Source organism: Dipodomys merriami, unplaced genomic scaffold (genome assembly GCF_024711535.1).
Source record: "Dipodomys merriami isolate MVZ:Mamm:240054 unplaced genomic scaffold, mDipMer1.0.p SCAF_900, whole genome shotgun sequence".
NCBI classification, from domain to species: Eukaryota; Metazoa; Chordata; class Mammalia; order Rodentia; family Heteromyidae; genus Dipodomys; species Dipodomys merriami.
This window is the reverse complement of record NW_027206514.1, coordinates 275,370-299,531: the sequence shown is the minus strand read 5'-3', so window position 1 is coordinate 299,531 and position 24,162 is coordinate 275,370. Positions and strand designations below refer to the sequence as shown.

Here is a 24,162-nt window from a genome sequence, read left to right as displayed (position 1 = left end):
GGCCCAAACATCTGCATGGCTCTCTGGAGTCTCCTTGAGAGCAGCCCCTCCCTGGGATCTCCCCGAGGGCTCACTCCCGTCCACGAGCCCCCTACCAAAGGGGCAGCTTCTACTTCCAAAGAAGAAAGGGCTGCGAGGCTAGACCAGCAGCTCTTGGCAGACTGGCTGGCTACTGGCTGCTCAGTCCCCATCGGGGAGGGGATCAAGTGTGGAGGAATTTGCAAAGGCATGAAATGGGCCCTTAATCCAACTCAGCTGAGGATGCTGAGGTCCAGACCCCAGCGAAGGGTGGAAGTTCTTAAAGGCACAGGCAACGCCTGGGTATACGGGTGAGGAAGCTAGGCACACAGGGGTCTGGGACTAGGGGAGCCACTCACCAGCCCCTTATGCCTCACCCCAATGTGGTGAGCAAACCTCCTAGGGCACTGGAAGAGAACATCAGGAGGACTCAAATGGTCTGGGAGACAGAGAGAGGAAAGAAGGTGGGGGGTGGGTAGGACTGGTAGCTTCCAGGCCTCTGCCTTCTAAGGGCTGTGGACAAAACCAGCTGCCCACTGGTCCTTACTACTTTGGTGATGTGGCCATTTGCCAAGCCTGGGTCTTCGGCGGACCCTGTTATACCACCTATGTGACCAGAATAAGAAGAGAAGCCATTCCGGCACGAGCTAGGGTGGGGAGAACTGGCTTCCCAGCCCCAGGCCCCCAAGCCTGCAGGGGAAAGGACCCAAGGGAGAAGTAATGTGGCAGGGTAGGGGTAGAGCTGCCGTTGGTGCTGTTTGCTTTCATGGGGTCTGCTGTAAGCCCGTACTGCCGGGATCACTTCATGCCCCCTTTTTTGTTTTTCTTTTTGGCCAGTACTAGAGTTTGAACTCAGGGTCTTTCAACTTGTTTGCTTGGCTGGTGCTCTACCACTTCAGTCATGCCTCCAGTCCTGCTTTTTGCCAATTGTTTTGGATATGGAGTCTCATGGACTGTTCTGCTTGGGCTAGCTTCATTCCTTTATTTTTTTTAATTTTAATTTTTTGTCAGTCATGGGGCTTAAACTCTGGGCCTGGGCACTGTCCCTCAGCTAGCTCAAGGTGAGCACTCTGCCACTTGAGCCACAGTGCCACTTCCAGTTTTCTGAGTGGTTTATTGGAGATATGAGTCTCATAGCCTTTCCTGCCTGGGCTGGCTTTGAACCTTGATCCTCAGCTCTCAGCTTCCTGAGTAGCTAAGATTAAAGGCATGAGCCACCAGTGCCCAGCTAGCTTCATTCCCTTAGATCTCAGCTTTGTGAAGCTAGGATTATAGGCATAAGCCACTGGTGCTTGGGTCTCTTGTCCTTTCCCCATATATGAAGCTATCCAGGAAAATCCTGGGCTGGCCCTGTGTCCTTGGGGAGAAAGGAGAGTCAGTTTTGTATTAATCCTGCTTACACTCAGAATCAAGCAGGGAAGAGGGTCTGAAGCAGCTCAGCATCGCTGGCTACCATTTGTGGAATTTGGGCCCTGGGCAAGCGTTTCTCTTCTTCCATAACCATTTTACAAAAGACTGAAAAAAAAATGCGGAGGTGAGCTGAACACAGAACAGAACAGATCCAGTGTGTTTTTCCTATGGCAAATACTTTCACCCACAAGGTGGGGGGAGGTGTGGTACAGGAGCAGAGGGGCAGAGTGGTAGAGGGGAGAGCAAGGAGGAAGAGCCGAAGGAGAGGCTGGTTTGTGATCCCAGGTGGATCTTCTGCACCCAGGAGCGGCTTCCACCCCCCAGTTGCTCTCCATCTTCCTCACTGGGGACTGCTTTCCATCTAGGGCTCATGCCTCTCCCTGGAGTCTAGTAGCGCTTGGTTTTGAGGGGAAGCCTTTTACATAGCTTCAAGGACTCCCTCCCCCCAGTACTGTGTGCTTTATTTAATACAGGAGGTCCCAGGTTGCATCCCAAACACCAAACAAATCCCCCAAAGCCCAATTGCAGCAAAGTGAGTATCTGTTGAGTACCTACTGTGTGCCATACTGTTATTGTGTGTGTATGTGTGTGCCAGTCCTGGGGCTTGAACTTAGGGCCTGGGCGCTGCCCCTGAGCTTCTTTTTGCTCAAGGCTGGTGCTCTACCACTAAGCCACTCATAACTCTGAGCTGGTAGTTATGTTCCCATCACAGATGAGCAAACCGAGGCTCAGAGAAGTAATCTCGGGTTTAATTCCTGGCTGCTCTCTGCTGTCTTTGGCTTCCTGCACAGGCACTTGCTTGTGCCTGGGAGGGTTTGAAAGGTCAGGACAGTCATTCAGAGGTGTCCAGCTCAGATTGACCTGCTACGGCACAGGTAGCTAGCTCATGTGGGTCTTTTGGGTATATGAATGTCACATTGCTATTCAGCTGGGTTCCTAATAGGTGCAGGGTGGGAAAATGCTGCAGAACGTCTTGCACGAGGCTGGTGATGAAGCAGTTAGAAACTGTGCTCAGATGGAAAGAGAACCAACTCCATCCAGCCTTTGCCTCTCCCAGGCCCGGCGGCCATGAGCTCAGTGCAGGATGGACAAGGGGACGGCTGTGGTTCTGGCTCTGAAGCTTTAGAGGCTGAAATATGAATTTCTCTGAGCACTGATCACTCAAAATAGCAGTTCTTCAAATGGGAACAAGGGAGCCGTGGATGTGTGAATCTCCTCCTGAACATGTAATTTGGAGGAAAAATGACTTAGAATGCACACAACTGAGCCAAGGCCTTCAGGACTCACTAGATCTAGCCAATTTGTGGATGAGGCACAGAGGCCCCTGGAGGGGGAGGTTCTAGTTCAAGGTTATACAAGAGAAACTGCGAGTTGAGGGAGCACCTCCTCCCCGGGCAAGGCCCGCAGGAATGCCAGCACCGAGGAGAGAAGAAATCCCAAGTTGCTAGGAGGCAAAGAACCCTGAGGACAGATCTGCTTCTGTTTGAGGGTCCGTGTTGCACCTTGGCCTGTTGCCCAGGCGGTTAGAAAGCACCACAGGTTAAGAACCGAAGGGAGAGCTGGGAGCAAGAGTGCCAGGCCTGTGTTGAGTCCCCGCTACCGTATCCCCCATGAGACAAAAATGTACAATCGCGTCTACTGCCAGCACAAAACGAATCTGAGGCATTAGAACACTCGCCTCCAAGCTTATTCCATTTTGAAGAGGTTTTGTTCATCTTAGGCGTGTGGGAAATAATTGGCTTTTAAAATCATATCCTGAAGCTGGGTGCTGGTGGCTCACACCGGTAATCCTAGCTACTCAGAAGGCTGAGATCTGAGGATTGCAGTTCAAAGCCAGCCCAGGCAGGAAAGTCCGTGGGATTCTTTATCTTCAATAAACCACTCAGAAAACCGGAAGTGGTCCTGTAGCTCACGTAGAGCACTCTAAGCTGAAGAGCTCAAAAGGGACAGCACGCAGGCCCAGAGTTCAAGGCCCACGCACGACCAAAAAGAAAAAAAAGTCATATGCTGAAATGTCCTCATTACCTGACTTATGTAACTGTAACTCCTCTGTACATCACCTTTACAATAACAATTTAAAAAAAAATCTCAATTGATCATATCCTGGTTCAGGTCCTTCCTGGGGTGGGCAGGGAAGTGTGAGTCCCTCAGTAAAAGTCACAGTGATGGTGTTACCACTTTCAATCCTTCTCCTGTCTCAGGAAATATCCAGAAAAATGCCCCCACGATTACCCATCCACGAGGAGAGTCACACAACCCACAGGTCTTAAATCACAGCAGGTAGGTTTCTGGCTCAGTGAGAATGGGAGAGATTTGCCTTGATTTTTCAAGTATTCACAGCTGTGAAGGCAAGCCGACTCCCTCTCAATGGCAGGCTTAGCTGGAGACCTCAGTTTCTCGGGTCTAAGATCAGCAGGAGGAATGGCAGCTGGGCAGGGCTACCTATGGAAAGGCCATGTCCCTGAATGCCCCGGTGAGCATGTAGGGGTTAGAGCTGAAGAGCTGAAGCCTTCAAACAAGTTCTTTAGTAGATAGAGGTTATCAATCAGTGGCAGAGCACTTACCCAGAACGCATAGGCTCTGAGTTTGATCTCCAGCACCCTAAAAACCAAATACTCCCAGAGCCAAACACAAGCCACCAGAAAAACTCCTTAGGGGACTAGACCTTTATCACAGATAGCTGTTCTTAAGTCTTGTTGAAAAGCTGAGACTTTTTTTTCTTTTTTTGCCAGTCCTGGGGCTTGAATTCACGGCCTGGGCACTGTCCCTGACTTCTTTTGCTCAAGGCTAGCACTCTTACCACTTGAGCCACAGTGCCACTTCTGGCTTTTTTCTTTTTATGTGGTGCTGAGGAATCGAACCCAGGGCCTCAAGCATGCAAGGCAAGCGCTCTACCACTGAGCCACCTTCCCAGTCCCCCAGCTGAGACTTTTTAATCAAGAGTCAGGCCCCTGCCATGCCTCCTCCAAGACCCCAGGAGCCAGAGGCCTGGGCCTGCCCTCACAGCTGTGCACCAGCACCCCGGTGTTTCAGCAAAACAGCAGATCACCCAAGCTGGTAGTAGTTCAAAACGACCACTGATCATACACAAAAGTCCCCACACCAAGCAGCGATGTCAGCATTCTCAAGTATGAAATCTCAGAATATACTGGAATTTATCTCTAGAATATATTAGAATATGGGACATGACCTGTCACCCTTCTAATGAAGGCTATATAAACAATCGTGAGTTTGAGAAGAAAATCATGCCTGATGTGTATAACATTTCAACTTCTTACCAGAAGTGAAATGTCTAAGAACAAGTTGGCAACTTTTGCCAGAACTTAGCATTTGCAGGCTGAAGCAAAAAAAAAAAAATATGGCCTTTGCTCTGCTGGGGACCCTTTGCAGGCTCGACCTCCTCCCAAATCAAGACTCCACCACTTGCCATCTTCTTCCTCAAAGCTACTATTTATTCTGTACAAGGTTCCACTGTACATCAGACATTCTTCTACCCTTGCTTACACAGTAAACAAGTGTACACCAGCCCTTGGGCTCAGGTTCACAGGTCTTCCCTAGAGAAGGGTGTCAGGCCAGGTAAACTCAGGGATCTTTCTCTGGTGCCTCTGCCTGGGAGCAGGGGCCCTCCAGGCTGTGAAGGCACAAGCCAGGCCCGGCTGTGGGGATGTGTGGAGCACTGTGCTCCACGCCTTAATGCCCAACAGCTTTGCTCTCTGGGACAGCACGGAGTTCTAAGGACTCAGGGCAAAAAATAGCAAGCCCATGGAAAGATGATGGAGGCAAGATGTCCTCAGACCCCAGGCTCCAGCTCCCAGGGAAGGACTAAAGACCAATGCCAAGAGGAGCGTGAGTGAGGCGCGGCACGGGCATCCCTGAGAAACTCAGTCCAGAGGACCTGTGTCTAGGCGGCTCTGAGAAGGGGCGGGGCAGGGAGCCTAGGGGAGAGGGGACTAAAGAGAATAAATTAAAGGTGAGAGCAGCTCTGGGGACTGGGGCTTGTGCTACCCTTCAAACAGCTGGGGAGTAGACCAGGGGAGGACGAGGAGTTGGGCAGGAAGAACTTGATACACTATCTTAAGAAATCTCCTTCTGTCCATTTCCCTTTACCTCACTGCATTGTACAAAGTGCCCGGGGCCGAGGGGAGGGCCCTCCTTGCCCACAGGCTCGAACATGGCACTGGGGAAATGGGAGAGGCTGAGGGATATCTCAGGGAGGGGCAGTTACCCCCTGGTCCCCAAATGCTATAAGGCACAATTCTTGGAGGCAACTAGATTCCATCCAAAACATTAAAATAACAAAAACAAAAGCAAAAAAAAAAAAAAAAAAAAAAGAATCCCAAACCACCCCAAAACAAAAAACTTTTCCATCCCAGGTCTACTGTGGCTATGTTTGGGCCTGGCCAACACCCACCTAGCCACCACAGGGGGCGAGCATGAACAACATTGTACTTGAATTAAAAAGAAAAACAAGTCAGCCCCAGCTGTGAAGAGGTGTGAAGTCGAGCATCTCCAGTTCGTTCGTTACAGTAATTAAGAAAAAAGTTGGGCTTCTAAAAACCCAAGCCAGCTTTTGTCAAAAGACGTGCCCTAATCTGTGCCCCTGGACTTAGCAGCCTAACGAGGGCTCTTGGCTCATGGGTGGACTGATGAGCAGGTACATGCAGACACTGGGGTCCTCCATCTTGCGATCCAGGCAGCGATGCTCCCCGCGGGCTCCAGAGGGCGCTGTCTTCCCGGAAGGCGTGGGGGCTGGAGAGGGCAGCAGGTGGATGATGATCCTCTCCCCACAGACTGTTGTTGTGACACACAGGAAAAAACCACAAGCTTAATGCAAACAAGAGAAGCCGAGGGAGTAACTGTGCCGACTCCAGTCTCTGTGTCCAGTCCATCTTCCCTGCCAGGCCTGGCTCGGGGCACCTGGCTCCTTTCGCTCCAGACCTCGACCAGGCTGCATCAACTCCTGCTCGGCAGCTTTATTTTAATTTATTTTCTCTTATTTGTCAGGATTTTGTGTGTGTATGTTGGTTTTTTTTTGTGGTTTTCTTTTTTGTCTTTTTAAAAAACAGAAAAGGGGCCACCACAGGGAGGGGGAGGGGAGCAGCGCCTCACTGCTACATTCGGGAGGGTGGACTGGCCAGTTCATAGAAGAGCAAGTAGGCGTCGCTGGTGCGCACTTGGCTGGAGGACATTGGTGTGACACTGTGGAGAGATGGACAAGTGAGAGCCCTGTGAGGCGGCGGTGGGGACACAGGCAGTGCTGAGGAGGGAGGGCCCGTCTCTCACGTCTCTGTGGTCCACCCAACACTAGCCTCGGCCTTTCAGGCTTCTGAGTGGGCTGCACCTCCTGGGTGTATTTTGTTGCTTTCTGGCCCTGATTCATTCATTCATTCATTCATTCATTCTTTGCTGGTCCTGGGGCTTGAACTCGGGGCCTGGGTGCTGTCCCTGAGCTTCTCTGTGCTCTACCCACTTGAACCACTTTCCAATTTTTTTTTTTTTTCTGAGTAGTTTATTGGAGATAACAGTCTCAGACTTTCCTGCCTGGGCTGGCTTCACACCTCGATCCTCAGACCTCAGCCTTCTGAGTAGCTAGGATTACATGTGTGAGTCACTGGTGCCGGGTTTCCCTGACTCTTTTTGTCCATTCAAGATGGAAGCCCTGTAGATGAGTGAGGTACAGGTGGCCAGCCAGCCAGGAGCCCCCGGTGGAGCTGTCTCTCACCTGGAGTCATTGAAAGTGTGCCATTCGCCTGTCACTGGACTTCGGCAGTAGGCTGTGTAGTGGCCGCCCATGGTGGTTCCGGAGTGATTGGACACAGCATACAGGTTGTAAACAGCATGGTCTGCAGAGGGGACAGGCATGGAGCCCTGGAGGTCTTTCTTGGCCCCACACTACCTCCCCTCCGCCTCCCCTTCCTCACCTCTACCGACTCACGCTGGCAACCTCATTTCTACCCGCTTGTGTCTGACACACTCGGGCCTGCTCAGAGATACTCACTGGTGTTTTCTGAGGCGAATTCTCTCAAGTCCAGGTCTCGTAGTGGGAAATTCACAAATGTTGTGAGCTTGCTGGTTCGTAGCCTGGACTCTGAGAATCGTTTCAGGTCTGGGGGTGTTGAGTCAAGGGCAATGCAACAGGAACAAAGTGGAGGGATCAAGTTCTACACCGGAGAAGCTGAACAGCAAAGAACAGGAGCCAGTCCCCACTGCTCCTGTTATCTTTTGGTCAGTCTCCGGTCATCAGTTACCCTCCAAGTCAGGTCCCTGCCCTGAAGGACTTAAGGATACGGAGCACCAAGATCTTTGGGAACCTCTGGATGGAGAACTTCTTTATACATCGTTTTCTGGCTCGGCAGCGACAGCAGGTCTGGAAGACAAGATAAATGGGGCTAGAAAGAAGTCAACGGAGCCAATGAAGCCAGGTGCTAGTGGCTCACGCCTGCCATCCTTGCTGCTCAGGAAGCTGAGATCTGAGGAGCTGGGTTCAAAGCCAGCCCAGGCAGGTAAATCTGAGACTCTCAGCTCCACTTAACCACCAAAAAGCTAGAGGTAGAGGTATGGCTTTAGTGTCAGGGCCCCAGCCTTGAGTGAAAAAGCTAAAAGGACAATGTCTAGGCCCTCAGTTCAAGCCCTAGTACCAGCAGCGATGTGTGTACACACGCGTACACACACACACACACACACACACACACACACACACACACACACACACACACACACACAAAACGCAAAGTCAATAGGTCAAGCTTGTAACTCCTCAGCTGGACATTCCCCAAAGCAGTCCCATGGAAATATGTTCTAGCCATTCCCAGAGAAGGACTTACCGGCTTCTCATCGCCATCGAGCACATCCTCTTTGGTGAAGAGCCTCATGCAGTCCATCAATGTCACCTCAGGATAACCTCGCTGGAAAGGAAGGGGTTAGCGGTACGTGATGCAGAACAACGGGAGAAGGGGCTCCGGAGGGGTGGCTGCAGTGGTGTGTACCTTAGCAATGGGCAGTGAGAGGTCCCAGAAGGGGTCAAAGACTGTAGAACAGTAGCCACAGTCGGTGCACGTCAGGGAGCTCTTCAGCTGCCCAACAAAGAGATCTGGGAAAAGAAAGCCAGGAGATGCTGACACAGGAGGATGAGCACCGGGTCTCCCTTCTACAGCTCCTGCCTGGTTTACGGCACACTGGCCCATAGAGTTCCCTGAGAGAAGAGTCTTCAGGGCTTTGCATGCTCTGCTCAGGCAAAAACAGTGAAAGCTGGCATTCCGTCTGTCCATGCACTTACCCCCAATCCGGCTGTCTTCCCGCTCTAGGTATTTTCTCCACATCTGCCGCCCTTTTTCATCATCACTGGGAATCAGAGACAGGAAATCAATTGGGTCAGAGCTAAAACTATGGGTAGTTTAAGGGTCTATCATTCTAGGTCTTTAATCTCTTGCCCAAGTTGGAACTCCCAACAACGTAGGTAAAATTCAAGTTCCTTGCACTCACGGGAGGTGATCGAGGTTCTCCGGATTGGACTTCGGCCTCACGGTGACCCGGTTCACCTCATTGTGGAGCCCGTCCAGAAGAAAGCGAAGGAACTCCTGAGCATCCTGCTGACTGAACCCAAAGAAGTAGTAAGCAGCATATTTGTACTGAGACCCTGCTCATGCTGCTGTGTACCCTGAAAAGGACATACATGCAAGGCCCTTACTTATAGCCAACGAAGCGTGGTGCATATCTCTGGATCTGGGTCTTAAACTCAGATGGGCTCACCACATCATTGGGGGATGAAGTCCATATGGTCTGAATTAGTTTTGCAAACTCTGTTGGAAGAAGAGATCACAGAGAGGGTGTGGAGGAGAGGTAAGATAGTGTCTACAGAAACTCTGGCAAACATCTGAAGTCCTAGCACTCAGAAGAATGAGGCCAGATGATCTTGAACTCAAGGCCAGCTTGGACTATGTAGCTAGATCCTGTCTTAGAAAATAACAACCAAATCTCCCCGAACCTAGAATCCCAACAAGAAGTAGGCAGAGAAAGAAAACCAGGCACATGTACATGCAGAACGGAAGCGGGGCTGGGTATGCAGCTCAGCAGACGGTGCGTGTAGCACACGAAACCCTGGGCTTATCCCCAGGACCTCAAACCACCACATCACAATCCCATGACCCCCCACAACTAGGAAGCAGAGACCACCGAAATAAAGTGTTGAGGGGGGAGCAGGGCTGTGTCCACTCAGGTCCGTGAGCTCACCTTCCATGAGGGCTGTGTGTGCGTTGCTGGTGTGGCTGAGGTCCCGCATGTAGAGCCTCTGCAGGCAATAATCTCTCAGCTCCCGTGTGTTGCTTAGACACTGCAGAATCGAGTTCATGAAGCACTGCAAGACACCATCGGACCAGCAGTGGGTGCCACCGGCCTCTGTGTTGGGAAGCCTTGTCCCCAGCCAAGGTGGGGCTGGATGTGGTACAGGTTTTAGGAGGTGGAGCCTGATGGGAGGCCTCTAGGTACTGAGAGAATGTGCCCTTGAAGGGGTTCCTGGAGCCCCAGTCCCTCCCTTTATCACTCTCCCATGAACTTCTGCCACAATGAACTACCTCACTACAATGGATGAGGGACTTGAAACCTCCGAAGCGGAATCAAGTGTGCTGATTCTTCTTAGAAGGTAATTTACCTCATCTATTTGTTATAGGGGTGGAAAGCTGACTAACACCATAGGGGAGATGCACACAACCCCGCCCCCCGACATTTCCTTTAGTGAGGACCAAAGGCTCCCATTTCCAGTTCATCTACTGCAGTTCCTCTCATGAACCCTCTTCACAGCCTCAGGTTCCTCTTTTCCTAAGTGTGACATGAGGCCAATCTCTACGATGGGGCCAGGTGATGTAACTGGTTATTTACTACAGAGGTGTGCAAAAGGGTGGACAGAGGGGGTGGGAAGTGATGCGAATCCTGGAGGAGGAGGATCCAGGAGATGAGCATGCTGGGAGTTATACGGCCAACCTCCTTTTAGCAGTACTTCCTGTTGGGGGATGGGTGAGGCAGAGCCCAGCAATTCTGTGAAGCACCAGCCGGGAGGGACAGGTACTAACTGCCCTAGAGGGTCAGAAGTCAGCTGGAGGTGGGAGACTGGTTAGATCCTTCAGTCAGGGGTGTGGGGGATGGGCTCAGGAAAGGAGTGAGAAGAACTTACCGTGTTCCCAAGGTTTCGAAGACCAGCCAGACCCTGGGCACTCTTAGAATTCTGAAAGCAAGAATAGGTGGCAGGTAAGCATACGGCAGAGGCTGGCCTGGCTAGACTCTCTCATGTAACATTCTGCGACCGGGGCCATGGGCAGGGGACAGCCATACTCTCTCTTCTACCCAGTCTTTGTACCAGGGAAGAAAGAGAACTGAGAACTGCTTTGTATTTCAACTCGGCCCCAAATACTCTTCAGGGCTTTGTTTTCTTGTATTGACCATGTATTTCCCCTTACGTCTTTGTTACTCTTCATTCTCTGCTACAGTGAATACCGGAGATTAGAACTAGACACGAGGAATGGTAATATCTGGGTACATATTTGACTCCAAGCTACAGAAAATTTCAAGTCCCAAATCCAGACATTATCTCAAATGACCTATATTTTTAGTACAAGTTCAACATATAAGGCAGCTATAATAATAGGCACCTCAAGGAGCTTATGAAAAGTTAAATGATCACACACCCTGATTCAGTTTCCATCTTCTGCCGGGAAAAACTCAAGCTTGCCTGCTGTTCTGAACTGCCAGAGACAGGTGGAATTCCTTCCAGCTGACCTCAGCTCCAGCGGCTGATTAAGAGCTGAGAGAATCCTCCCTGCCTGGCTCAGGTTTCAACATCCTGACCAGCCACTGGCTGGGAATCCCTGCGAGGGCAGATTGCACCAAGCCGAAGCACCTGGCTGAGGTGCCACCGCCGCTCTGCATGGTGTGGCGGCTGAGAGGGGGCTGGAGAGAGAACAGATACTAGATCTGGGCTCTGAGCACTGTTCTGAGGTAAGGCCTTTTGGCTAATACTGATCACTCCCAGGAGTCAGAAAAGCAAGGGTTAAAGAAACAGTTTGGTAGATGAATCTGCCACCCCGTGTTCTCAGGAAGGAGATTTGGGTGCAGGCAACTCTGGAGCAACACTGGCTGGGGCATGCGTGGGGCCAGCTCAACCCTGATCAGAACAGGAGCCTGAAATAACTCAGCTAAAATTACTCATGCCGTGTGCTGACAGCCTCCATAGGCTGTCAGCTCAAAGCCCAGGAGATTGTCAGCTGGGGGGGGGGGGGGGAGGGGGGAGGAGCAGGCCGAAGGAGGGCTTTTCTCAACCACTGCTTTGCCCATCCCATGGTAACAGGATCCCTTCCCTGGCCAGTTGTCAGGTCCAGCACTAACAGGTAGGAGTAGGAAACATACCCAGAAAAGAGACCTGGTTTACACCTGCTGCTGGACAGAAAGCCCGCTGTAGGAGCCTGCTAGAGCGAGCAGTGTAGGGTCCCCCAACACCCAACACAATGTGAATCTTACCCTACGGTCTAAACCCCAATAGGTCCAGTGAGAGGACCACCACAGAGAGAATTCCCAGGGAATTTATCTCTGGTGAACCCGTAAAAGACTTCGCCATGGTCCAACAAAAAATGCTGCAGAAATCTCCATGCTGCCCATTTGGAACCAACAGTTAAAGCGTGCCCACACAGAATGCCCACTTACACCTATTTTTGGCAGTGCTTTATTGGTTCTTACCCCCTGTTCCTCAGCCTACATCTGTCTGAACAGACTGTAGATGTAAAGTATTCCATCACGGGTGACCATGCCCACCAAAGCGGACCCTGAGCTAAGGCCTCAGTGCCAGTGGGGGCGGGGATGGGGAGATGGGGTTCATCTGTCTGCAGAGGCGCACCTGGATTCACTCGGACCCAGCAGTGTAGGGATCAAGAAGGGCCCCCTCTTCCCCAGGCTCTTTCCTGGGGCTACTTTACACCTTCTACTGGTCTAGGGGTGGGGAGAAGGGGAGGATTGCGACCTCCTGTCAATTTCAGTGTTTTTTTTTAGGTCGAGAGTTATGTTTTTGTCTACATTTTCCTGAGCTCAAAACAACATACTCTTTTCTGCGGGCTCTATGAAGAAAACAGGGGATTTACAGAAGTGGGGGTGGGAGAGAGGGGAGAGGGGAGAGGGGAGAGCTAGCTTGCTCAGCCAGATAGTCTTCTGCCATGAATAGGAAATCAGGAGCTCCAGGGAAAGTCAGCACTTTCCATTCCAGAGAGGAACAAAATGTCCCAGGAGTGACCTTTCTTACAGGGCAAACAATTCTACCTCCGAGCTGGCAGGGAGAGAGCCAGGCTAGAACTGGAGGAGGTGGGACCCAGGCGGGCGCAGCCAATCGCTCACTGGAAAGCAGAAGGAAATGACCCCAGCTGCTGGACTGTGACTCAGGTGCAAAGAGTTGACAAAGTTTGAATCTGGCACTTCCTAACCCTTGGCCACGGCAAAACTACAGCCGTCTAAGAACCAAGCAGGGTTCTAGAGGGCAGCTGCCACCTTTCAAAGAGCCGTCCCTGGTTAACTGCGGAGGTGGCATCTGGGGATGGGACTGCAAGCACAAGGCCATCTGAGGTGGCCATGGCTACAGACCCCGGTCCAGGCCTTTCCTGCCCGATTCACCGGCACCACGAGGGTCAGCCATGTGTCCTGGCTGCAGCCAAGGAGCGTAGTGTGGCCCTGGCACGGGGCAGGGCGCGCACTGCCAACGGGAACTGGTGCCTGTTACATAAGACCTGTCAAACGCGGGTCCCTGCTCCCTTCCCAAGGGGACAGCGGCCAGCTTCGGCCTGGCCATCACTCTGGGAGCTGAGCTGCTTCCCGGGAGGACCCCCCCCCCGACCCCCGGTCCCCATCCACCGGGCGCAGCTGCCGAGGGCAGGGGACCGAAGGAAAGCCACCCTCCCTCACCTGTCTGCAACTCCTCTGCCCTTCACAGGGTCAAAGGGCCCCCGGCATCGACCCGTGGGAAGAGACCCCTTTGGAGACCTGAGGGGAGGCGCCCCCGACCCCCGGGGCAGCCCTCCCCGGCGGGGGTCTGGCCTTGGAAGGGTGACCCTCGGGGGCCGCGGGCTGCGCGCGCCAGCCCGGTCAAGGTTACACTTTGCCCGCACCTGTCCCGATGGGTGCCCGAGAGCCACCTGGTGCCCGGGATGCGGAGCGGGGGGCTGAGCGGGGCCCGGGCCGGGGGACACCGAGCCGGGGAGGGGGCGGAGCACGCCTGCGGCCACGGGGGAGGGCGTGTGGGACGTTCCTGCCCGGAGACCCCGAGCAGGGCGGGGGGGTCGTCCCTCGCCGGGGCACCCCGGAGGAGGCAGGACCCCAGACCCTCGGCGTGGGGAGGGGACCCCGGGAAGACAGCCCGCGTACCTTGGCTTTGTTGAGCAGAAGCCCCACGAAGGTGGACAGCAGCAGGGACGGGGAGAGGGGGGAGCGCGGCCGGAGCTCCTTGGCGAGGGCGGGGAAGGGGGCGGCGGGGGGCTCCTCGGGCAGGGTCACGGTGTACGAGGTGCGCATGCTGGGGGGCGGGCAGGGGGCTCGGCCCCACGCTCAACGCTTGGCCGAAGGGGGCGCAAGGACGTCCCCGCGCCGTGCCACAGCCCGGACACCGAGGCCGGCGAGGCCGCCACCGGACACCGTCCGCGGCCGTAACCGTTACTGCGGGGCCGATCGCACCCTCGTCCGCCTCAACCTCCCCACGGCGCGCGTCCAACCGCCCCAGCCCGGCTCTCGCGCTCCGAACGACGGGCAGCCTCGCGGGCGTCTGGAGCCGCGCGACGTCAGCGCAGGGGCGTGGCCTGGCGCCAAGCCCCGCCCCCGCCCCGCCCCCGGGCGGCCGCACGCGGACCTGAGCGAGGCCGCCAGCCCGCTGCCCCGTGCGTCCTACCCGGTGGCCGTTCCCGGGCGCCCCGGGTCTGCTCGTCCCCTCGGAGCTCTGCCCCGCCCCAGAGGGTGGCAGGAGGGCCCAGGCCGGGGCCCGCAGTCCGGGGCCGGCCTCGGTGTGGGATTCTCTTTTGGGGGGACCCCGCAGTATCTCGGGGGTCCGCAGAGCAGGCCTCCTTCAAGGCTGGCATCAGCCAGGAGAGGGCCGCTCCTCATCGCGGGGTGGGTGAGGCTGAACCCTTGGGGATCCAATGTCTTCTTTCCGGGGGACCCCCGACCCTCTGGCCGGCGCGCATGCTCACTGTCCGCGGGGGGGGGGCCAGTGGTCCCCGATGGAGGTCCGCCCCGCGGGCCTAGTCGGGCCCACTATCAAAACGGAGGTGCGATAGGTCCTTGGCCTTCGGGGCTCCAGGAAAGAACTTTTTTCTGGTCCCTGGGAATTGCTCAACCCGGCCCCTCCGAGGTGGCGCGGGGGGGGGGGGGTGGGGAGGATGCTGCCGGGTCCCCGCGGGGCGGGGGACGGGGCGGCCCGGGGGGCGGCCGGGCCGGGGCGGGGGGCTCTTTCCCACGCCCCGCCCCCCCTCCCCGCGTTGCGCGCGGAGCCATCTGCGGGGAGAAAGTTTCTGGTTGGGAAGCGTGGCAGGCTATTTTTAGCTCGTATTTTTAGCGTTTAAAAATACTCGGCGAGGCGGCAGCGTGTGCCGTTACTCATCTGCGGGCTCCTTCTGTTCCTCCCGGCGTGCTCATCCCCGCAGCGCACACGCGCCCCGCGCACACGACCACGGCCGCACGGACTGGCGCGGCGGGAGGGGGCAGGGCCTGCGTCCCCCCCTCCCGCGCCCCGTCAAGGGCCGTCTGGGCATTTATAACACTGCACGTTTATGCGGCTCCTAGGTTTTCTGGGTGTCCAGTCCTGCCTGAGGTTGCTTTGGCAGGGACCAAATGGTTCCCCCCTCACCCCAGGGGAGGCATCCCCCACCTGTGTCTGGCGATTCTTGAGGTCAGGTTATGCTAGGGGCATCATCCGACTCCAGGCCCGAAGCCTGGAACCAGGGCAGTAACGTTTGTATTTTTATTTTTAAAAGAAACTTCCTGCTTTGCAGCCACATCGCTCCCAGGGCTACGGCACTCTGCTACAGTGCTCACAACTCCACCCTGTATCTTGCCCTTGCCCCTTGATGATTATTCTTTGAACTCAGGGCCTCCTGCTTTCTATTTCTAGGTAGACACTATCATATGAACCATATCCCCAGGCCCCTACCCCCTCCCAGCCACCCCTCTTCCTCCTAACACCTCCTCCCTCTGTTTTTCTGAGACAGGATCTCACTATGTAATACAGGCTGGCCTCAAACGAGCAGTTCTTTTATCTAAGCTGCTCTAGTGCATCACTGATATTTTTTTTTTGTCCGTGCTGGGGTTTTGTCCCTGCTAGTCTGGTAATCTTGTAGATCTACTGGTGGTCTAGTTCTTTTAGCTTTAGTTACTTTTTCATGTGGGACCTTGCATCACCCCCTCCCAGCTTGAGTTGGCCTGAACTATCATTCTGCTTAATAGCTGGGATGATGGGCGCATGCCACCACACATAGCTCTCTCTCTCTCTCTCTCTCTCTCTCTCTCTCTCTCCCTCGCTGTATGGAGGTTTGAACTCTGGGCTTGGGCACTGTCCCTTAGTTTCTTTGTTCAAGGCTGGCACTCTACCACTTGAGCCACAGTTTCGCTTCCCGTTTTGTGGTAGTTAGTTTGAGATGAGTCACTCAGGCTTTCCCCCTCAGGCTGGCTCAGATCTCAATCCTCAGAATCCAGCTTCTTGAACAGCTAGGATTACAGGTATGAGCCACCAATATCTTCTTACACGTACCTTTCTGCTTGGGATGGGGTCTTGCTAACTTTGTGCCCAGGCTACCCTCAAACTATGATCTTCCTGGTCTCTGTCTTTTTATTTTATTTATCTATTTGCCAGTCCTGGGGCTTGAACTCAGGGCCTGGGCACTGTCCCTGAGCTTCTTCATTCATGGCTAGTGCTCTACCACATTGAGCTCTACCACAGTGCTACTTCTGGTTTTCTGGTGGGTAATTGGAGCTAAAAGTCTCACTGACTTTCCTGCCCAGGCTGGCTTTGAGCTGCAATCCTCAGATCTCAGCCTCCTGAGTAGCTAGGATTACAGGCGTGAGCCATCAGTGCCCGGCTAAGCATCTTTCTTGATCTGAAACTACTAGGGCATCTTACATGCAGTCTAAGAGTAAGACCGTTTTCCCATAACTACCTTCTATTGTCACCATCCTCACATCTCCTTGACTTATGCCACTGTCTGACCTGCTCTTCTGATTAAAAATAAAACTGTAGCTGAGAATCCCAGCATTTGGGAAACTGAGGCAGGAGGCGATCCAAGACAGCTTGGGTTACACAGTGAGACCTTGTATAAAAAAAAACCCTCTGGGTGCCATTGGTTCAAGCCTGTAATCCTAGCTACTCAGGAGGTTAAGATTTGAGGATCATGGTTAAAGCCAGCCCAGGCAGGAAAGGAAGTGGCCTTGTGGCTCATGCGGTAGAGCACTTGCCTTGAGCTGAAGAACACAGGGATAGTGCCCAAGCCCAGAGTTCAAGCCCCACAACCAACAAAACAAAACAAAACAGCAAAAAACAAGTCTCAAACTAAACCAGAGCAAATCCACTGCCAGTGATTAAACAAGTTCTTTTTCAACAGATACTTATCTCTAAGTATATATATATATATATATATATATATATACTAAGTATAGCTATATATATATATATAGCTATACTTAGCTAGGCATAAATATATACAAATATATATTTAGCTATATAGCTATATATAAATCTCTATATAAATGTATATATCTGTATAAATATATAAAATATAGATACATAGATATAAATATCTATATAGGTATATAGACATACATATATATGTAGATATACTATATAGATATAAAGAAATATATCCAGTTGCCATAATTATATCATGAACTAGTATCTATTACCTCTATTTTACAGATGAGGGACTTTATGCTCAGAGGTCAAAATAACCTACCAGAACCATAAAACGAATAAAAATATAGAGCTTTGAACCCAGACCTAAACCCTAAGAAATTCTGGGATGCCCTTCCTTCTCTGTCAATACTTATTTAAAAAATTGATTCAGCCGGGCGCTGGTGGCTCACGCTTGTAATCCTAGCTACTCAGGAAGCTGAGATCTGAGGATCGAGGTTCAAAGCCAGACCAGGCAGGAAAGTCTGTGAGACTCTTATCTCCAATAAACCACCAGAAATCTGGAAGTGGTATTGTGGCTCAAATGTTAGAGTGCTCGCCTTAAGCTGAAGAACGCAAGGACACAGTGCCCAGGCCCAGAGTTCAAGCCCCATGATGGACAAAAAAAAAAAAAAAAAAGATTCAAAATTTGGGTCTTAGTACACATGTAGCTCTTGATAGAGCACTTGCCTAGAGTGTGTAAGGCCCTGATTTTGATTCCCAGCACAACAAACGAACCAACAAAGACACCAACCTCAGGTCTTTCATGAGGCCTTTCCCATTAACTCTACCCATTTCTAAACACCCCATGACTGCATGTACTCAGTCTACTGGAGTTGCATTTCAACACTGTTAACTGTTAACTTATCATCTTTATCTCTGTTTCATAAGTGTTTGGAAAACTTTTATCAACAGATGGTATATGGCTTGTCTTGGTTGTACCAATACACCAAAGGCTTTTCCCGGACAAAGTTGTGGGTTCTCTCTTTTTTGGAAGATTGTAGAGCTTGAACTCAGGGCCTGGGCACTGTCCCTGATCTTTTTTCACTCAAGGCTAACACTCTACCACTCTGCGCCATAGCTCAACTTCTGGTTTTCTGGTGGTTCATTGGAGACCAGAGTCCCTCGGGCTGTCTTGACTGAGCTGGCCTGAACCTGGATCCTTCAGATCTCAGCCTCATGAGTAGCTAGCCTTACAGGCATGAGCCACTGGTGCCCAGCCTTTGTGGGTTCTCTTAGTGAGGTCTTAAGAGGGCCTGGTCAGACTCTGCCTGTAATTCTGAAAAGTCCCACTGAGCCTCTGAGGGCAGGGTGTGGGTCTGGTTTTGCATGCTAAGCCAGTGTGCTGTGGGTGGGGACAGTGCCCAAGAGATGCTCAGCCACTGTAACATTTGGTCTATATCCCTATGACCCAGAGACATGATACTCATAACCCAGAATACCTTGGTACTTTACCAGCGTGCTCTCCCTCCTTCCTGGATGTAGGAGGTTGCGGGGTGGGGGGGTATTGTCTCAGAGTTGGAAGGTTAGATGGAGAAAGCTCTGACATAAGTACTTTAAGAAGCCTGGGGTGTGGGGAAAAGATTCACACAAGGTCCAGTCTTGTCCACAATGTCTGACTGCTGTAGGACATAGGTTTCCTTTTCTTTCTTCTGTCTTTCTTTCTTTCTTTCTTTCCCTTCCTTCCTTCCTTCCTTCCTTCCTTCCTTCCTTCCTTCCTTCCTTCCTTCCTTCCTTCCTTCCTTCCTTCCTTCCTTCGTCAGTACTTAGACTTGAATTTAGGACTGAGACTCTGTCCCTTAACTTTTTCACTCAAGGCTGGTGTTCTACACCATGTGAGCCACAGGTCCATTTCCAATGTGGCTTACTTCCTTAGTAGCCAAGTAAGTCTCTATAAGATCCTTTCTCCCAAGATCCATTTCTCCAAGTGGGCTATGTGCAAACAGGAGTGTCTTTGGAACCCAAATCTAGCTTAGTCAGGCTCTGAGATTTTCTGTGCTTCAACTATCTGGAGCTCATTCCTAGCCCCACACTGCTATTTCTCAGAGTTGTGCTCTGAAGCATATGTCAGTGTCTTCTCCTCAAATCCTTTCTGGCATGGCATGAAGTATACATTAAAGCCAAGTCTGGTCCTCTTCGGGCAGGACCCGAGAATGTCCTGCTTCTCCCAGATCTGAGTGGCAACTTCATCCAGGGCTTGATGACATTGCTTGGGCTCAGGCAGATGACTCGAGGTCAGTGGGCTGGCCCCCTGCATGTGCCTGCCATCGTCACAGCAAATGGATAGACTGGTGGCTTGACTGGCCGCAGACAACAGGGTAGAGGCCCCTTCCATAGTTGCCATGGGGAGGTCAGCTGACCCCACCAGCTGTAGGAAGCCCTGCTTCCTGGTATGACTTGGAAAAACTCTAAACTCCTCCAAGCCCCAGGCAATCTGGCCTGAACCAGCCAGATTCCAGAAGCCCACACACTTCTTTCTCCTGCTTCCACCTCTGTCTGGGATGCAGGTTTTACGCACGCATTGAGGTAAGAGGGGACAGGGAGCCACGTGGGCAGCTCTAGCTCTGAACATGATGTTCATCTCCGAAGCTGGTGGTCAGGGGGACGGCTTCCCTAGGGGCAGGGAACGTTTAGCCAGGCTCGGATTAACTTCTGCATTGCTAAGCCCCACCAAGCGCCACATTAACTCACGGAGTCGTCCTGGAGTGGGGGTGGAGGGGAGGGGCAGGGAGAATGGAGGGTGCTGGGCACTAATTGAGAAACACAGCTTGGCTAGGGACTGTGCCAAAGCCACCAGGCAGGTCACAGCCCACAGCAAGTGCATCCTCACCAGCAGCATCTTGCTAACTATAATCACATACCCCCATGGCTGCCCTGGTCCTGGCTGGCCGGGAGTGGGAATGGGCGAGGACAGGCCCCAGTGCGGCTGAGTGAGAAGACAACAGACACGCAGTCCAGTGCGGCTGAGCCAGACGCGAGACAGGCAAGGGATGGAAGAGGAAGGTCAGCGTCTCATCGGAAGCTCAGGGCAGCTCCTGCCATCCTCCACTTGTTCTCTGCAGGGCAGCTTTCAAGTTCAAAGTCCCCCCCAAGAGGAAAGTCACATGACTTGAGTTTATATAATCTCCCTGTCACTGAACAGCTGGAACCCAAGGCTTCAGAAGATGAGTCAGCAGCCCTAGTGACAAACAGGACCCAGGGACTCAAGTTTGATTGCTTCCAGAAACAGGTCCCCAAGCAGAGGGCAAGGGTGTGAGAGAGGCAGCGTGTGGGAGAAGAGGCTGGGCCAGGCATGGAGCCTCGGAGCCTGGGTGACTAGCTAGCTCTGTGAGAGGAGCAGGTGCCTGCCCATCCCGCTATCGGTGCTTGGGAGGGGCCTGGGAGAGAAGGGGAAGGTCTGGGCGGGGCCAGCGCGAGTGCAGGGCTCAGGCCAGCGGGCAGCGTGCCAGGGCTGGCCAGGGAGCAGCTGGAGGGGTGGAGCAGAGGAGGATTAGGAAGGATTGTAGGGGTTAAAGCAGAACCCTGGCAGGGCTCAGTGGGAACAGCTTGTCCTTCCATAGGCCCCGGGTACGGGAGAGGTGGGGCGGGGGAGGAGGGGCGCGGCTGGTTGGTACTCTGGCTTCTGGCTGTCGACAGGGCCAAGCCACCTGGGCTGGCTTGGAATCCCCACCAGGGGAGGCAGTGAAGGCATTTCCCCCTGCTGCACCCCCACCGACTGGCATCCGATTGGCATTTTGTTGGTGTGAAAGAGGGGTGTTCCAAATTCATCCCCCACCTCCAATTAGTCCTTGACTTGTGCTCACTGTGATATTCCAAGTACATGTGATCTGGTGGAACCCTTCTGCCCTGGTGAGGGCCTGCATCTTGTGTGTGTGTGTGTGTGTGTGTGTGTGTGTGTGTGTGTGTGTGTGTGTGTGTGTGTGTGTGTGTGTGTGTGTGTGTGTGTGTGTGTGTGTCCTGGGACTTGAACTCAGGGCCTGAGCACTGTCCCCGAGCTTCTTTTGAGCCACAGTACCACTTCTGGCTTTTTCTGTGTATGTGGTACTACTGAGGAATCGAACCCAGGGCTTCATGCATGCTAGGCAAGCACTCTACCACTAAGCCACATTCCCAGCCCTGTGTCTTTCTTTTTTTTTTTTTTTGGTCCGGTTGTGGGGCCTGAACTCTGGGCCTGAGCACTGTCCCTCAGCTCTTCAGCTCAAGGCCAGTGCTCTACCACTTGAGCCACAGCGCCACTTCCGGCTTTTTTCTTTTTGCTTATGTGGTGCTGAGGAATCGAACCCAGGGCCTCAGGCATGCAAGGCAAGCGCTCTACCACTGAGCCAACTTCCCAGCCCCCCCTGTGTCTTTCTTTATGAAAGTCAACTGCAAGTCAGTCACCCTGAGAGCCCTGGGCTACAGGACACACATTCTCCTGTCCCTCCTGCAGGACAGGCCCTCCCCATTCAATGCCCTTTCTGTACCCTTTTAAGTTTATTTTTGCATTGAACCCAGAACCTCACATGAGTGCTCTGTCTCTGAGCTACATCCCCATCGTTTTCCTTTTAAGTTGAAACAAACTCTTCTGCAGTGTCTTTTACTGGTTAACATATCCACATTCATTGTTTGCTTTAGGTCTAATGGCATGCCATGAGGTGGCAGGGCAGGTGTGACCGTACCCTTTTATAGATGAGGAAACAAAGTTCAGCTGACAGGTGTCCAAAGTGAATGAGGCAAACCATCTCTCCCAGAGGTCCAGGCAGCCTGCCGCAGCCTCAGGTGACCTCTGCCTTTCTGACCACTGCAGGCACTTATTAACACCCATAGCCACCTCCTACTGGAATTATTTAAGAGCACATTTCCCCAAGTGAACCGTGAAGGCACGAGGGCAGGGATCGTGACTCCTACGTCTCCCGTAGCATTGCAAGGCGCAAGGAGCAGCAGCAAGCACATGTCAGGCTCTTTCCCAACCATCTATGAAGCTGGAACTCTGAGCATCTTCAAGTTACAGAAGAGAAAACAGATTTGGAAGTTAATGCCTCAGGAAAGCTAGGATTTCACTTGTAAGTGAGTGAATGGGAATACAAGGCCCTCAAATGGAGATCTGAATGGAAACTGGGCCTGGTTTGAAAAAGAAGTGGTAGGTAGTGCTGGGTGCCCGTGGCTCATACCTGTAACCCTAGCTATTCAGGCCGAGATCTGAGGATCATGGTTCAAAGCCAGCCCAGGCATAAAAGTCCCTGTGAGACTGATCTCCAATATACCACTCAAAAACCAGAAGTGGCACTGTGGCTCAAGGTGGTAGAGTGCTACCCTTGAGCAAAATTGCTCAGGGACAGTGCCCAGTCCCTGAGTTCGAGCCCCATGACCAACATGGGTTGCTCTCCACTGTCACTTCTAGAAGTGAGCACAGGAGTAGCAAAGTCAAGAAATGGTCTTAGGCCACTGCCCTAGGACTGAGCTCAGGCACTGAAGGAACCCGGACAGTCTCACCTGCTTCTGGGCTGGAGGGAGGGGTGTTTGGGTGGCTGTGTTTGCCCCAGAACGATGTGTCACCCTTCTGAGGCCTTGTCTCTAAGTTCCCCTCTCCTTGGCCCTGGGGTGGAGGTGGGGCTAGGTGGCCCCCGGGGAAGAGGTGGAGGGCAGAAGACCCCCAGAGAGGTTTGGGGTGTGGATGGGAAGAATGAGACTCATTCCTAGGGGAGTCTTGCCATAGGAGATGAAGGGTGGGTGGGGATGCGGTCAGCCTCAGCATGCTGAGCTATCTCCCAAAGAACTGTGGCAAGAACAGATTTTGAGACCCCCCCCTCCTGATTGGATTTGGCTCAGTGGATCCCAGGGAACTAAGCTCAACAGGTAATTCTGAGGTGGGTGGTCTGCAGACCCCACTCAGAGAAGTTCACCAGAAAGAACCCTTCTCTTCTGAGAAGGGGAAAGGAGTCCCCCCATTGGGAGCTGCTTTTTTTTTTTCCCCTAGTGCCAGCACTGGGGCTTGAACTCAAGGCCTCTGCATTGTCCCCTTAGCTTTTTCTGCTCAAGGCTGGTGCTCTACCACTTGAGCCACAGCTCCACTCTTTGGGAGCTGCTTTTGATCACTCCCTGGATGAAGAATACCCAGCATGTCTGAGTGACTCCTGTTCCACTCAAGCACAGCCTGCGGTGCTCCCGCAGCCTTCCCTCCCAGGCCAGCTGTGTGGACACGTTCTCCCCTTCTACTAGCTCGCCAGGCTAGCCAGCTGTGCCTTGTCTCATCTGAATGTCCTGAGAGACACAGCTCTTGTGTCCCCCATAGCATAGCACTTCCTAGTTGCCCTCCCTAAGTAATGTTAGCAAAGCTGTCCTTTCAAGCTCTTAGTTATGATATATGCACTGTACAGGCTACAGTCCAAAAGCCTGCCCAAGTCCACAACCCCTCCCCACTCTGTCTGGACAAGCCCTTTTGAGCAAAATTGCTTGCTATGGCCCAGCTCCCCTTGGTCACAGAAGGTCTATGTTCTACAGTGTGTGTGTATGGGGGGGGGAAAGGGGGGCTTTAAGAAAATAGATAACACACAGCACCCAACCCCCCTGGTCCACATGCTTAAATGTCCACCTGTCCATCTGCCTGACCATCCATCCATCCACCTGTCCATCCAGGCAATCAGCAGGTCAGCTGAGCTGGGCACTGCCAGGGCACGTGGTGAGGGATCTAGAGATAAGATCTTTCTCAACCTCTGGGAGCTTGCCACCTAATGGGCACATTAATAACTACAAAAAAAGGCAGAAGATATGGTGTGTTGGTGGCTCACACCTGGAATCCTAGCTACTCAGGAGGCTGAGACCTGAGGATCATGGTTTGAAGCCAGCCCAGGCAGGAAAGTCTGTGAGACTCTTATCGCCAATGAATCACCAGAAAACCAGAAGTGGCACTGTGGCTCAAAGTACAGAACTAGCCTTGAGTGAAAAAGCTCAGGGGCAGTACCCAGGCCCAGGCCCTGAATTCAAGCCCTACAACCAACTAAAAAAAAAAAAAATTCAGAAGGCAACTGGTGCCCCCGAGAGGCATGTACAGAGATTAGATCCTTGGTCAGTTTCCTGCACAG

The 24,162-nt window shown here is 52.8% G+C and overlaps 1 protein-coding gene across 3 annotated transcripts in view; it reads right to left on the bottom strand.

Moving 5' to 3' along the window:
- Window positions 1-4,859: 4,859 nt before the first annotated feature.
- Window positions 4,860-24,162, bottom strand: part of LOC138821252 (ubiquitin carboxyl-terminal hydrolase 2) — a 29,497-nt gene continuing 10,194 nt past the window's right edge. For 2 of the 3 annotated variants that reach the window (XM_070013385.1, XM_070013386.1), the window contains exons 3-13: window positions 10,595-10,645; window positions 9,658-9,781; window positions 9,116-9,227; window positions 8,911-9,021; window positions 8,705-8,769; window positions 8,415-8,518; window positions 8,253-8,333; window positions 7,717-7,795; window positions 7,427-7,534; window positions 7,151-7,271; window positions 4,860-6,627 (exon numbers count right to left, since the gene is read on the bottom strand). In XM_070013385.1, the coding sequence (XP_069869486.1) occupies window positions 6,540-6,627; window positions 7,151-7,271; window positions 7,427-7,534; window positions 7,717-7,795; window positions 8,253-8,333; window positions 8,415-8,518; window positions 8,705-8,769; window positions 8,911-9,021; window positions 9,116-9,227; window positions 9,658-9,781; window positions 10,595-10,645 (1,044 nt within the window). In that variant the 3' untranslated portion in view covers window positions 4,860-6,539. Of the gene's footprint in view, window positions 6,628-7,150; window positions 7,272-7,426; window positions 7,535-7,716; window positions 7,796-8,252; window positions 8,334-8,414; window positions 8,519-8,704; window positions 8,770-8,910; window positions 9,022-9,115; window positions 9,228-9,657; window positions 9,782-10,594; window positions 10,646-13,818; window positions 14,184-24,162 lie in introns of those variants that run through there. The other variant, XM_070013387.1, reaches the window with a different exon arrangement.